The sequence below is a fragment of the Dromiciops gliroides genome, chromosome 1, assembly GCF_019393635.1.
Source record: "Dromiciops gliroides isolate mDroGli1 chromosome 1, mDroGli1.pri, whole genome shotgun sequence".
Taxonomy (NCBI): Eukaryota; Metazoa; Chordata; class Mammalia; order Microbiotheria; family Microbiotheriidae; genus Dromiciops; species Dromiciops gliroides.
In genome coordinates this window covers 415,181,256-415,196,417 of record NC_057861.1, presented here as the reverse complement: position 1 = coordinate 415,196,417, position 15,162 = coordinate 415,181,256, and the positions used below count along the sequence as shown (strand labels likewise).

Below are 15,162 nucleotides of genomic sequence, written 5' to 3'. Positions count from 1 at the left end.
TAGATGACATGGCCATTTTGAAATGATTCTCAATATTTCTTTTCAGCCACTACCAGCATTTAAAGCTAATGGAAAAATTCTAAATTATAACATAACTTTTGAAAAACTGGGGAAAGTGCCTGAGGTGGACAGCTTTTCTGAATCAGACAGTAGTAGCACAGAAAAAATTATTGGCCAACAGCCTTATCAGATCAGCGTTGCAGCCATCAATAGTGCTGGATCTTCTACTTCTTCAGTCATTGTGGTCTCTGGAGATAGTGAAAACAGTGAGTATACATCCTTTTAAAAAAAAAAACACTCATAGGAAATTATGATGATATCATTGACAGCCTTTGAGTTTAACATAAAATGTCCTCTCAAATTAAAGAGGTAAAGACAATTGTTATTAGTTGCTTCTCTAAAACAACAAAAAATTTGTTATTTGCTTCTTATCTCAAGGGGACCTTTTCAGAAGTAGCTGGTTCAATTTTAATTCTATTTGGGAACATATGTACATATATGTATAGAGCACTTTGTAAGGCACTGGAATGGAATAGCACAAAATCTTCACCCTCAAAGAACTTTCATTTTAGTAAGGGCTTGAGATACATATCCAAAAAAGAAAATACACACACACACACACACACACACATATATATGTATATGTATATGTAGCAGCTCTCATGCTTATTGCCAGCCCCCTTCTACCCCCCATCACTGACTCTCTCTGTAGCTCTTTTCCCCTCAACCTCCCTAAAGCATAAAGATGAAGGATGGTATGAGGGAGAGAGTTTCTACAAATCACTACCCTCAGGATCTTTGTGGGTAACTAAACCTACAAATGCTATAGCTCATAAGCTCCCAGGGGTGTGTTTCTTGTTTTAAAAAAAAGTAGTCACAAATACTCAACTTTTATCAAAACATTTACTGAAAATGCAAAGACATAATGTTTATATAACTTTGTGCCCATAAATTTCAATCACATTCTTCTATCAATGCACTTAGTGTCCTTTGGGAGACTGGAAGCATATTAAAAGCACTAGAGTAATTTAAAACACATATAGGAAATATATCTAGCCAGGGTAATTTAAAATGATGAAATCATAGACTTCAGTATCCACTTTGTATCTTGGGAACTGTCCATAAAAGTTTTTCAACGGGTGTGGCTTCTGCATAAAACAAGATACTTTCACTATTGAACTGAACTTAAATCTCACTTCTCAGCTGGGCTACTTCTCTGATATTCTATATCTGGGCTGCTCTTTAAAAACAGCTGTAGTGTTTTCCACTTCCAGCTTCAGGCTTAGCAGATGCCTTTTGCTGAAGTAAAGTCATGTTCTTTTAGATAAAGTCAATGACCCTTACCCTAAGATAGGCAAAATTTTCTACAATTCTGTCTTTGGCAGAATACTTCTCATCAGCACCAGATGGAAAAGAAGTATGGTCTTTCTTCACTTCTCAGTAGCAGATGACAATAGAGAAAAGCATTTATTGGTTGTTTACTATATACTAGGCACTGTGACTTAGAACAGGTTACAAATATGAGCAAAAAAAGAAAAGAAAAGACAATCCTTGCTTTCAAGGAACTTACATCACAGAGAGGGAAGACAACACATAAAAGGGATCTGGGAGGGCAAGGAGGTATACATACACACACACACGCGTGCGCGCGCACACACACACACACACACACACACACACACACACACACACACACACAGGAATGGTAGAAAAGTCCAGAGACTCAGTAGTGAACAAGAAGTAGCAAGCATGGCTGGCCTAGATACATCCTGAAATGATGGTCCTGATACATCCTGAAGTGATGGTCCTGAGCAAGAGAGAAGTCATCATTCAGAGGAGGGATCTGTAGGGGAAGAGGCCTCTCCAGGATGTGAAGACTGTAGGTTTAGAGAAAAGTCCAGAGTGGGGAGAAGAGTAAACATGGATGGCCTGAATGCATCCTGAAAGAGAGAGCTTTAGCCTGCCTTTAGTTAACCAGAATCTACCTGGCAACAGTGACAGTGCAGAGTTATAGCACCTTTTGGACACAGTTCTGAAGTCTGTTTTTTAAAAAAATCTTTCTGTCTCACTAGTTTGTCATTGGGGTCTTCTTATGCCTAAGATCTCACCACATTTTATGGTTAATAACCAAACTCTTATTGTCTGATTTTTGTCCTCAGTGCCAAGCACAACAAATCCTTCCAACTGTCTCTTTAACTACTTTTCTCACATGATTTGACAAAAGACCAGCACATTGAATCAGAGACTATCTATCCTTTATCATTCTATTACTCTTTTTTGTTTGTTTGTTTTGTTTTTTGGTGAGGCAATTGGGGTTGTGACTTGCCCAAGGTCACACAGCTAGTAAGTGTTAAGTGTCTGAGGCCGGATTTGAACTCAGGTACTCCTGACTCCAGGGCCGGTGCTCTATCCACTGTGCCACCTAGCTGCCCCCATTCTATTAGTCTTGAACAGGGGACAGTCATTCGTCACTGCATTTCAATCATCCCATTTGAGACTGCTGAATTGGGTCACATTCCACTTGAGTGTGAGAAGTAATTCAAACTGGACATGACATAAGAGAACTGAAGTGGAAGAACCAAACACAACTTGAAATACAGAAAGCTTAGCTGGTCATGGAGTAGACAAAATGTTCCATGACAAGGAGTTGCCTTCTTTTGAGGGAGAGTTGAGATGTGGAATTCACACATACCGATATGTCTTAAAGGGGACACTTGTATGGGAAGTGGGAATAGAATAAATACCAGAGAGTGGCAATTAGTGGTCTCACCCATTCATAAGAAGAAATGTGGTACCACAGAAAGTGGATTGACTCTTGAGTCAGAAGTCCTGTTCAAATCCTACTTCTGATGCTACTCTGTAGAAAGGACAAGTCACTTGTTCTCCCTAGACCTCAGTTTCTTTGTCTATAATGTAGCACCCCCTCTGAAGCTGTCCCCTAACTCCCACCCACATTTGTGGGTTAGTTCTACAGAAGGTGGCAGACTATTCCTCCCTTCACAGTTCAAGGGATATCCCTATGGGATTGTAGTTTCTAATACTATTGATCACAAGCTCCCATCCTGTGTGCTCCCCCCAATATTGATTAACCAGTTGATATTAATGAGTTTGGTGAGAAGACATAGCAGGACTGAGGTTACATGCTCTTGGACCTTAGAAAGAATTGGCTTAATTTAAGGCACAAAGGTACCAAGGCAAACATGGAGGGGACAGAGAGAGAGGGACTCACCTTGAAACTCCTGGCCATGGGCCATGGACCAAGTTTGCTTCTCGGTGTAGTGTTACCTCTACTCCCTTGTTCACCTGGGCTAGCTCCTTGTAGGATGCATTTTCTTAATCTACTGCTGGGCTCTGACAAGCAGCTCCTTACTGGCTTCAGCTACTACTGACTTCAATGGTCTCAGCTCCTGACTCCTGTTGCTTGTGGCTTGTGGCTCTCCCAACCTTTCAAAGTTCCGGTTACCTGGGCCATTCCATGTCCAGATACTCATTTGCCTATGACTGGGAAAGAATAAAGACAAAAGAGGTAAAAGAAACTGAGACATCATGCATTCAGGGACACATGGCATCAGAGTGGAAAAATGGGGCAGCTTGGCCTTCACACACTTATAAGCAATCTTCCTCCCTTGAAAGCTGCCCCAGGAAAGGGATAAGTGCAAAAAAAAGGGGGTGCCCTGGGGCAGCTAGGTGACACAGTGGATAAAACACTGGCCCTGGATTCAGGAGGACACAAGTTCAATTCCAGCCTCAGACACATGAAACACTTACCAGCTGTGTGACCTTGGGCAAGTCACTTAACCCTCATTGCTCCACATAAAAGGGGCAATAATATTTTTGAATGAGAAATTAATTCTGGCTCTGTCCCCAATCCTTCTAGCTCTTGAGGAAAGACAATTATAAAATGCCTCATCACCATATAATACCAGTCCCTCAGTCACTCATACTCAGAAGGAGGCTCCACATTTTGGATTAACAGCAGCAGAAAATATTACATGCCCTCAAATGACTGAGCCCCTGGGTTCCTAGTTGTCCATTACATTACAACTAAGGAGGTGGACTAGCTGGTTTCTTGGGTCCCCAGCAGCTTTAGGTCTATTCAATCCAGACTCAGATACTTATCAGCTGTGTGATCTTGAGGAAGTCACTTAACTGTGACTTGTCTCAGTTTCCTCAACTGTAAAATGGAGATAATAATAGCACCTCAATCCCAGGGTTGTTGTGAGGGACAAATGAGATGATGTTTGTAAAGCAGTTAGCACAGCACCTGGTAAGTATTGCATAAATGCTAGCTCTCTGTTTGCATATGCATATAGTCTTCATATAGAGATACATATCTTCATATATAAATGTAATCTAAATCATAATATCTCTCTAATTCACTTTATTAGCCATATTTTAATCTGTAGGATGGTATTTGAATATCTGATGCCACAAATATTAATTCTACCCTTCTTTCTAGTTGTCTTGGGGGGGGGCAATGAGGGTTAAGTGACTTGCCCAGGGTCACACAGCTAGTAAATGTCAAGTGTCTGAGGCTGGATCTGAACTCAGGTCCTCCTGAATCCAGGGCCAGTGCTTTATCCACTGTGCCACCTAGCTGCCCCCTCCAGTTGTCTTTTGTGAACTGCCAGATACCTCTATTACTGTTCTTTCCATGTCATACTCTTTCCTTTCTCAAGCACCTGGATTGGTAATGGCACCAATGCACTTTACTCCCTCCCCTTTCAGTTTGAAGCCCCTCCCAATCAGATCAGCAAATCTCCCAGGCAGATAGGTTCTCAGCCCCAAAGTCTATGTGCTTCCATTTTAAACCACAGTCCACAAGGCCACATCCTATCCTCCATGGCCATCCTGAGATGACGCTGAGGATAATAGATTTAGGGCCAGAAGGATCCTTAGAAGTAATCTTGTCTGACTCCTTTTACAGATGAGGCCTGGAGAAGCCAAGTGATCTTCTGTTAGTCAATCAACATTTATTAAGTATCTACTATATGCCAGGCATTGTACTAAGTGCTGGGAATACAAGAAGAAGCAAAAAACAGTCAAAGAACTCATGACCTAATGGGGCAGACAGAAACAAGCAAGCGAATATGTACAAACAAACTACATACATGATAAGTAGGAAATGATTAAGAGACAGAAGCCACCAGAGTCAAGAGGTATTGAGAAAAGCTTTTTGGAAGTTGGGGTTTTAGTTGGGATTAAAGGAAGCCATGGTAGCCTGTAGGCAGAGATGAAGATCTTTTCCCAAGATGATGATGATGGTAATCATCATTTATATAGCAATTTAAAGTTTGCAAAACACTTTACAAAGGTCTCATTTTACTTTCACCATGACCCCAGGAGATAAGTGCTATTATTATGCCCATTTTACAGATGAGGAAACTGAGGCCAAGAGGTTAAGTGACTTGCCCAGGGTCACACAGCTAGTAAGTGTCAAGTGTCTGAGGCCGGATTTGAACTCAGGTCCTCCTGAATCCAGGGCTGGTGCTTTATCCACTGTGCCACCTAGCTGCCCATCTAATGTTTCTAAGGATGGATTTGAACTCAGCTCTTCCTGATTCCAGGTTCAGAGTACTATCTACCATGAACTTCCTCACATTCCTCATGTAGATAGTAAGGACAGAGCTGGGATTCATACTCAGATTCTTTAATTCCAAATCCAATACTCTTTTCACTGCATCTTCTAAGCCATTTCTAAGTTCATTTCAAATTTTCCTCTCTTCTAAACTCCATCTGCAATTGTAGAAGTGATATGGGATATCTGAAGGCCTCTTAGAACTCTCTGTGAGCAAGCCACGTGAAAAAAGTACCCAAAAGTTATTGAGCTCATTAATACGCCTCTTGATACTCTATCCACCATACAACTCTAGGCTCCAAAGAATCCCACAATATATAAGGGCCTATGTCTGTGTGAGAGACATCTCTCCCTCCTTAAATGTTCCTAGAGCCCTTAGGCAAATTGCTTTACTTCTCTGGTCCTCAGTGCCTCATCATCTTCCCTTTTCTCTGTCCCCATCACATTTTACCTTGTTGCTGCACTAGAATTTGCTGCTGCTGCTGCTGCTGCTGTTGTTGTTGTTGTTGTTGTTGTTGTTGAGTCATATCTGACTCTTTATGACCCCATTAGGGGTTTTCTTGGCAAAGATCCTGGAATGTGGTTTGCCTTTTCCTTCTCTAGCTTATTTTTCAGACGAGGAAACAGAGGCAACTAGGATTAAATGACTTGCCCAGGGTCACACAGTTAGGAAGTGTCTGAGGCCAGATTTGAACTCAGGAGGATGAGTCTTCCTGATTCCCAGCCCAGTACTCTATCCACTATGCCACCCAGCTGCCCCCATTTTGCCTTATATCATGGTTATTTGTGTACATGATGTGTATTTTACTATCCCCACTATATTTATAACCTGGAAGGCTAGAACTGTTGTCATTTTCCATTTTTGTATTCCTAGGACCTGGCCCTATGCCTTGCACATAGTGAGCACCAAATGTTTGTCACGTTGAATATTTATGCTTGGATTTGAATTATACTTTAAAATTTCATTTAAAGTGTACTATTCACTTAAATTAAAGCAATGTTTTCTTCAAGGCATGCAAAACATAAAAGAAGATAGAGTTAATGGCACAGGGGATGGAATATATCTATCTTGGAAACCTGACCCAAGAGAAACTGGTGGTTATGTTGTTGATTGGTGTAACTACCCTCTGGATGCAGTCTGTGATTTCCAATGGAAGAAATTCAGTTCTAATACCACCAGCGCAGTCATCAGATCTGGTAAGGGCAACCTTCTCCACATTAATTAATATCTCACTAGATTAAGTACTGCATGCCCACATTCTCAAGCCCATTAGACTAATACTTCTGAGCTGCCTCCCAGGCACCTCGGTTTGGTGAACGGCAAGAGTTTGATGTTCATAATATCCTATTTCAGGGGAAATGCTTATATTTTCATCACTTTGAAAGCTAACCTCTCATTGGGAACACCGGGACTGAATCTTAGGCTCTGTTCTTCCAAAGCCCTTATAAAGATAATTCTGAGTTTCTTCAAATAGCATCATATATATGCATACTATTTAAAATGTACTTAATTCTGGGGCAGCTAGGTGGCGCAGTGGATAGAGCACCGGCCCTGGAATCAGGAGTACCTGAGTTCAAATCCGGTCTCAGACACTTAACACTTACTAGCTGTGTGACCCTGGGCAAGTCACTTAACCCCAATTGCCTCACTAAAAAAATAAAATAAAATGTACTTAATTCTTTTATTTTCTAATTATAAAAGTATTTTATTATTTTCCAGTTACATGTAGAGATAGTTTTCAACATTTGTTTTTATAAGATTTCTAGTTTCAAATTTTTCTCCCTTCCTCCCCTCTCTCCCCCCATCCCCAAGACAGCAGGTAATTCAATATAGGTTATATATGTATAATAACATTAAACATATTTCTGCATTAGTCGTGTTATAAGAGAAGAATCAGAGCAAAAGGGAAAAACCTCAAAAAAGAAAAACAACAGCACCAAAAACAAAAGAAATAGTATGGTTCAATCAGCATTCATATTCCACAGTTCTTTTTTTTTCTGGATTTGGAGAGCCTTTTCCATCATGAGTCCTTTGGAACTTTCTTGTACCATTGTATTGATGAGAAGAATCTAGTCTTATCACAGTTGATCAACACATAATATTGATGATACTATATACAATGTTCTTCTGGTTCTGCTCATCTCACTCATCATCAGTTCACACAAGTCCTTTCAGGTTTCTCTGAACTCCTCCTGCTCATCATTTCTTACAGCACAATAGAATTCCATTACATTCATATACCACAGCTTGTTCAGCCATTCCCCAATTGGTGGGCAGCCCCTCAATTTCCAATTCTTAATTCTTTTATAATGAGGAAATATGTATCTATATGGATGTAAGATGGCAATTGGTATTGCTGCTGTCCTCCTTTAGATAGAACATCTTCAGTTGCCTCCTTGGAATGGGAATCATATTAGGTTGTAAATTCCTCAAGTCAATACAACCCATTTAATATATACAGATATTTGTAGTTTGATTACAGTAGATCTGATGTTGAAAAATTGTCCAGTATCATCTCTAAATTCCTCCCTCCCTCTCTCCCTTCCTTCTGTTATGGGCCTAGCTAGCATACCCCAGAAGTTCTCTAGGGTATATCAAAGAATCTTCTCCTTGAGAAACTAAACCAAAGGACAGACACACCTAAAGAGATAAGTGGCACTGGATTGGGACTGAGCTAGCTCCAGGACCACCACTCTTCATTCCAGTCTCCCCCACCCCTGGGGAGATAAGATTAGGTATGGCTGATGCCTTTGTGGCATGAGGGGGACAGAGATGGCTTGAGAGATCAGAGCCACCTCTCACCCAGCTTCCCCCAGCCACCACCAGTGGGGGATGGTCCTCCCCCAATAAGGGAACTTTCCACAGTCAGATCATCACCCTATATATCAATCCTATATAAAAGTATCTGCCTGTCTCCTGCTTGAAAAGATAGGTATCTAAGAGCCACACCTCTGTGTCATGCCTTCTCCCCATGAGAAGTCCTAGGATTTCTCTCTTGATTTCTTTTCCCTAGCCCCTACATAAACTATAATTTTATTCTAATTGGTTTTGTGTGCAAGGGGGTATAATTCTTTAAAGAGAAATTCCTAACAACCCCAACCCCTATCCCAAACCCCCACTCTATTTTCCCCATAACCCTTCCTTCCTTCCTGTAGGGAAATGAGATACCAATGCAGGTAGCTATAATGCACAGTATTACCTAAATACATTAGACTTACAAGAACAAAATGCCATGTGAGGTTGAGGGAACGGGGTGGTTACCAACTGAGAGATTAAGGAATGGACTTTAAAGGATGAGGTCAGAATGTAGTAGGAAAAGGGGAGAAAATTCCAAGCAATGGGAACAGTCCAAACAAAGGTAGAATCAGGAAAAAATAAGTTAGGGATTATTTGCTTTATAAAATAATTCACCATAGGATTAACTTAAACAGAAAGTTAGTTAACTGCATTTTAACTATGACACAACTTCCAAAAGAATTTTATTACACAACTTTTTAGCAATGTTTAAAGCAAGATACATTTAGGTAGGGGGCAGCTAGGTGGCGCAGTGGATAAAGCACCGGCCCTGGATTCAGGAGGACCTGAATTCAAATCTGGCCTTAGACACTTGACACTTACTAGCTGTGTGACCCTGAGCAAGTCACTTAACCCTCATTGCCCTGCTTAAAAAAAAAAAAAGATACACTTAGGTAACAATGTACTTGTCATGAGTGCTTTGCACTTACTTGAGGTTGATTTCACATCATAATATCTCCTCAATTCCAGCTCCATGGATGTAGTGTTTGGAAATTGAGCTTGTTCAATAGATTTTATACACTCAGAGGGTGGGAAGGTGTGTGTGTGTGTGTGTGTGTGTGTGTGTGTGTGTGTGTGAGGGAGAGAGACAGACAGACAGAGAGACAGAGACAGAGGGAGAGATCCATCCTCAGTGATAGGCAGTCAGATGCAAAAAGGCTTGAAAGCTTGGTACTTGGGTAAGATACCCATCTGGTCCAGGAGAAGATGTGAAGGAAGGCATTAACTTGGAAAAGGAGGAGCCAGTTTTTGTTGTTGTTTTATTTTGTAATGAAGGCTCAGGAGTTTATCTGGAGAAAGGACACTGGAAGGTATACACCACAGAGTATGGAGACCAAATGCTTTACCAAAACTAGGCTAAAATACCCTAAAGTAAAGGAAAATAACAGATTAATATCTCTATTCATTTTTCAGTAATACTGAAAACACTACGGCTATCACTAACAATTCTCCCTCTGCATCTGCAGCTGATTTTCAGTCTGGAGTAAGATATAACTTTAGAATATATGGATTGTCTACAAAACATGAAGCTTATTTGCTAGAGAAAAAAACAGGATACACTCAGGAGCTGGGTAAGTTAAGAAATTTTTAATAATTCTTGTGTGACTAACATATTCAGAACAGATCTTCTAGAAATGAAACATTTCAGCCTCTTAACCATGTGTGTCTCACTTCCCCAGCATTGCAAACAGGTTATTTTTTTTAAAGTGTTGCTAGTCCATACTGGTAAGATCCTCTCCTGACTTCATATTTGCAGCTGGTAATCCCAAGTAATACTATGTAAGGAATTAATTATGATTTGGGGTTTCCATGACCCCATCTTTACAGTCTAACCATGATGAAGCAAAGATGGGGTCATGGCTACATTAATTTCATAGAGCACCTGGGTGGCACAGTGAATATGGAGCCCTGGGTCGAGTCAGGAAGACATAAGTTCAAATCCAGCCTTAGTCAGTGCAATCCTGGACAAGTCACTCAAACCCTGCCCCCCCCATTTTGCCTCCTTTTCCTCATCTGTAAAATGGGTATAATAGTGTAGCATATATGGGCAGCTGGGTGGATAGTGTACCAAGCCTGAAGTCAAGAAGACCTGAGTTCAAATTCAGCCTTAGACACTTACCATCTGTGTGACCTTGGGTCACTTCACCTTTTTGCCTCAGTTTCCTCATCTGTGAAACAAGCTGCAGAAGGAAATATCAAATCACTCCAGTATCTTTATGAAGTAAGCCCAAAATAATGGGGTCATGGAGAGTTGGACATGACTGAAATGACTGAATGACAAGGAGTCACGAGTGGAAAAAGTTTAAGAAGCCCTGAACTAGATGATCTCTAAGGAATGAACCTCTTCTAGGTCTAGATCCTATTTTCTAAGTCCATGGTTGAATCCTTTATAGCTTCCTCTCTCATTATTTTGGCATAGGTTCACACACACAGATGCATTAAGGTCTAGTTGTCTGTGGGAAAAGTGTGGCAAAGTGTATAGAATTCTGAAACAAAAGCACCAACAAGACTTGGGTTCAAATCTTGATTCATAACTTATTAGCTGCAAGACTATGGCCAAGTTATGTCGCTTCTTTCAGCCTCAATTTCTTCAATTGTAAAGTGGGGATAAATAGTAGCAACTTCACAAGAAAGAATGTTCATATAGGATTTAACAACCATTAAAGCATTATTTAAATGGTACCTATCTTAATTTCATTTTGTTTAGAATTTCATTAAGTCTGTTCATTTAAACTGAGTGGAATGAAAGTCTTTCTGGAAATCTAAAAAATAAAAAAAAAGAAACTTTTTTTCCCCCCCATCAACTTCTTTTCCTAGGACTTGATTGCAAACCAAAGGTAATCATTGACAATTTGGCTTCCACTTCATTGACCTTGACTTGGAACGATAATTGCACTGACGAGCCCCAGAATGGCTTCTTTAAAGGTTACCATATTTATGTGAAACCTGAAAAAGGGGGATCCTGTGACCCAGAAACAGAAAAGCACATTTTTCCAGGTAACATTTACTTGGACATGGAAAAACCATCTCCACGTTTTTAAGTATATGAAGAATATTTGTTGATTTAGAATGTGACATTTGACAATGCCTTGCCTGACGTTTCTTTGTGCCATCTGTTAGAAAATAACTTACTAGGGCAACTAGGTGGCACATTGGATAGAGCAATGGCCCTGGATTCAGGAGGACCTGAGTTCAAATCCAGCCTCAGACACTTGGCACTTACTAGCTATGTGACCCTGGGCAAGTCACTTGACAGTCATTGCCCTGCAAAGAAAGAAAGAAAGAAAGAAAGAAAGGAAGAAAGAAAGAAAGAAAGAAAGAAAGAAAGAAAGAAAGAAAGAAAGAAAGAAAGAAAGAAAGAAAGAAAGAAAGAAAGAAAGAAAGAAGAAAGGAAGGAAGGAAAGAAAGAAAGAAAGAAAGAAAGAAAGAAAGAAAGAAAGAAAGAAAGAAAGAAAGAAAGAAAGAAAGAAAGAAGAAAGAAAATAACTTACTAATTGTCAAAGTTCCTAAATATATCAAAGTTGCTTGTCTTTACAATGTTTGTATAGTATAAGTTGTTCCCCTGGTTCTGCTCACTTCATTCTTTATCAGTTTGTACAAGTCTTCCCACACTTCTCTGAAACCATCCCTTTCATCATTCTTACATGCAATAACATTCCAATACTTTGTTCAGTTCTTTTTTTTTTTTTTTGCGGGGCAATGGGGGTTAAGTGACTTGCCCAGGGTCACACAGCTAGTTAAGTGTCAAGTGTCTGAGGCCGGATTTGAACTCAGGTCCTCCTGAATCCAGGGCCGGTGCTTTATCCACTGCGCCACCTAGCCGCCCCCACTTTGTTCAGTTCTAATCCAACTGAGAAACACTAAGTTTCCAGCTCTTTGCTACCAGCTGCTTTAACCATGATTTCAGAGGTCTTGGTAGCAGATGTGATAGATTCAAGATGCAGAATGAAATATCAATTTTTGGAAACGGGGATTTCTTTTTTTTTTCTTAACTATGCATAATTGTTACAACACTTTTTTCCTTTTAATTTAGTGGGGGGAGAGAAAACAAATGCTTGTTAATTGGGGGGGGGCAGTCCAAAAGATAAAAAAAGAAATAAACCTGCTAAGCAAATTATAGTATAAACAAGATTGCATTGGGGATGTTTAATTCATTAAAAAAAACAAGACATTTCTAATGTTAGAAACACTTGTGGGGGCAGCTAGGTGTCATAGGGGATAAAGCACCGGCCCTGGATTCAAGAGGACCTGAGTTCAAATACAGCCTCAGACACTTGACACTTACTAGCTGTGTGACCTTGGGTAAGTCACTTAATCCTCATTGCCCTGAAAGAAAAAAAGAAGAAAAAAAAGCAGTAAGAAGCACTTGTGTGTTACCTCTATGTGCACACAAATAGTGTACTAATTGTAAATGAACCTCTTCAACTCACTAAAGCAGATCAAAGCAGGAATGATGCTGGCCTTATTAATGGAGAAGTAAAAAGGGAAAATATACCAATCTCTGGCACTGCCTTAAGTGGAAATATCCAGAACCCTGTGATAAAAGCATATGCCTGAGGCAAATCCCACTTTAACTCTTTTGACTCCTTCCTACCCTGAGGGTCACACTGGGACCCAGGCTAGCCCTAGGGATTTCTAAGATCATTCTGTTTTCTAGGGCTAATGATAGTGCCTTATTGGAAGAGTTGTTGTAAGGACTCAATGGGATACAGTAGGGCAGCTAAGTGACACAGTGGATAGAGTACCAGTCCAGGAGTCAGGAAGACTCAGACACTCTCTGTGACCCTGGGCAAGTCACTTAACACTGCTTATCTGTAACTCAGTTTCCTCATTTGGAAAATGAACTGGAGAAGGAAATGGCAAACCACTTCAGTACCTTTGCCAAGAAAACTCCAAATGGGGTTATGAAAAATGAGTCAACGACTACAAAACTTAACATAGTGTTTGTCACATCTAGGCACTATATATATGTGTGTGTGTGTGTGTGTGTGTGTGTGTGTGTATATATACATATACACACACACACACACATACACACACATATATATGTATGTATATATATGTATTGTGTGTGTGTATATATATATATATATATGTATATACATATATATATGTTTATTCCCTTACCTTTGCTTCTACATGCAAAATTTCTGAGTTTGCCAAATGCTCCTGGGGGTGTGTATGTATTACATGCATGCGTGCATCTGTGCGTGCCTGTGTGCATGTGTGCGCATGTGTATGTGTGTGAGTGTGTGTGTGTTATACTCCTTGCTTGAAATAATAAAAGTCTGATCTGGAGTGGGGAGCTAGAGGGAAAAGGTAGAAGATTGACTTTTAGGAAAAGGCTAAGGGATAGACTTTAAAAATGAAAAAGTTTTAAGGCATTTGTAAGACTGACCAGTCCATTCAAATCATGATAAACAATGTACAAGTTCACTCTTATCTCCCATTCTTTTTTTAAAATTTTTTTATATTGAATAGAATTTTATTTTCCAAAATATATGTAAAAACAAATTTTAACATCAATTTTTTAAAAAAATTATGTTCCAACTTCTCTTCCTCCTCCATTCCCACCCCCCACCCACTAGAATTCGAGCATTTCAAAATAAGTTATACAAAAGAATGGGAAAACAGCTAATGTGGGAATGTTTTCCCATTCTTTTTTTACAAAATAATTTTTACTGCTATACTGTTTTCTCCAGTGCTTTTATTGAACTGATCATTTTCTTTTCTTTTTCTTCTAGATAATATAGTAGGCTGTCTATACACAGTTCCAAATACAAAACGAAAAACTTTCAATGTGAAAAAACTGCAGTCAAATTCAACATATAGCTTTGAAGTCAAAGCATACACAGGAGGTGGAGACAGTCTTGGTGACTTTATAAAGGTCACAACAGGAACCCATGAAAACAGTGAGTCAGAAAAATCCAAACCTCAATAAAGGGACTCAGTCCTTCCTCCAAGTACTCCTCAGTACTTGGTATGGATTTCTCCTTTTCCTCCATCCGTTCTTTGGGTTGTTTCCTCTTCCTTATTCAGCCCCACTTCCTCTTCCTCTTTTCCACCACTTCCTTCTTCTAATATAAATTCCTTAAGGGCAGAAACTATTTTGTGGGTTTTGTTGTCTTGTATTTTGTTTTTGTATCCTTAGCCCTAAGCATAGTATTTTGAACTGGGTTAGGAGCTTAAATGCACATTGGATTTAATTTCCATTTAATATTTGATCATTCATTAAGCAAACATTTCTATGTACAAGTTACTGACAATGCAAAGATGAAAAATTATATGAGCCTCGCCCTTAAAGAATGTATAATCTAAAAGGGGGAATCCAACATGTATGTAAAAATGATTCAGGGTAGAGTGTGCAAGGAAGGTCTTTCTGTAGTCTTTCCAACACTGACTATTACCATCTTTTCCAATTTAAGGGGCTATTTAATTTGCATTTCTCTTATCATTAGCAATTTGGAAAAGATTTTTTAAATCTATAGTTATTGAGAATTTAGATTTTTATATTGTTCATATTATTTGACCCTTTATCTACTGGATAAGGGTTTTTTTGTTTTTTTGTTTTTGGTGAGGCAATTGGGGTTAAGTGACTTGCCCAGGATCACACAGCCAGTAAGTGTTAAATACCTGAGGCCGCATTTGAACTCAGGTCCTCCTGAATCCATGGTCGGTGCTCTATCCACTGTGCCACCTAGCTGCCCCTGGATAAGGTATTTTTAAAGGTAATGTGTAAAGAACATTACTGCTGGGGCGGCTAGGTGGAGCAGTAGATAGAGCACCG

At 39.7% G+C, this 15,162-nt stretch overlaps 1 protein-coding gene across 1 annotated transcript in view; it reads left to right on the top strand.

Moving 5' to 3' along the window:
- Nucleotides 1-15,162, top strand: part of OSMR (oncostatin M receptor) — an 80,574-nt gene that overhangs the window by 60,212 nt on the left and 5,200 nt on the right. Inside the window, exons 12-16 of the mRNA XM_043978771.1 lie at nucleotides 47-266; nucleotides 6,590-6,775; nucleotides 9,842-9,946; nucleotides 11,193-11,372; nucleotides 14,120-14,287. Coding sequence (XP_043834706.1) covers nucleotides 47-266; nucleotides 6,590-6,775; nucleotides 9,842-9,946; nucleotides 11,193-11,372; nucleotides 14,120-14,287 — 859 coding nt within the window. The remainder of the gene's footprint in view (nucleotides 1-46; nucleotides 267-6,589; nucleotides 6,776-9,841; nucleotides 9,947-11,192; nucleotides 11,373-14,119; nucleotides 14,288-15,162) is intronic.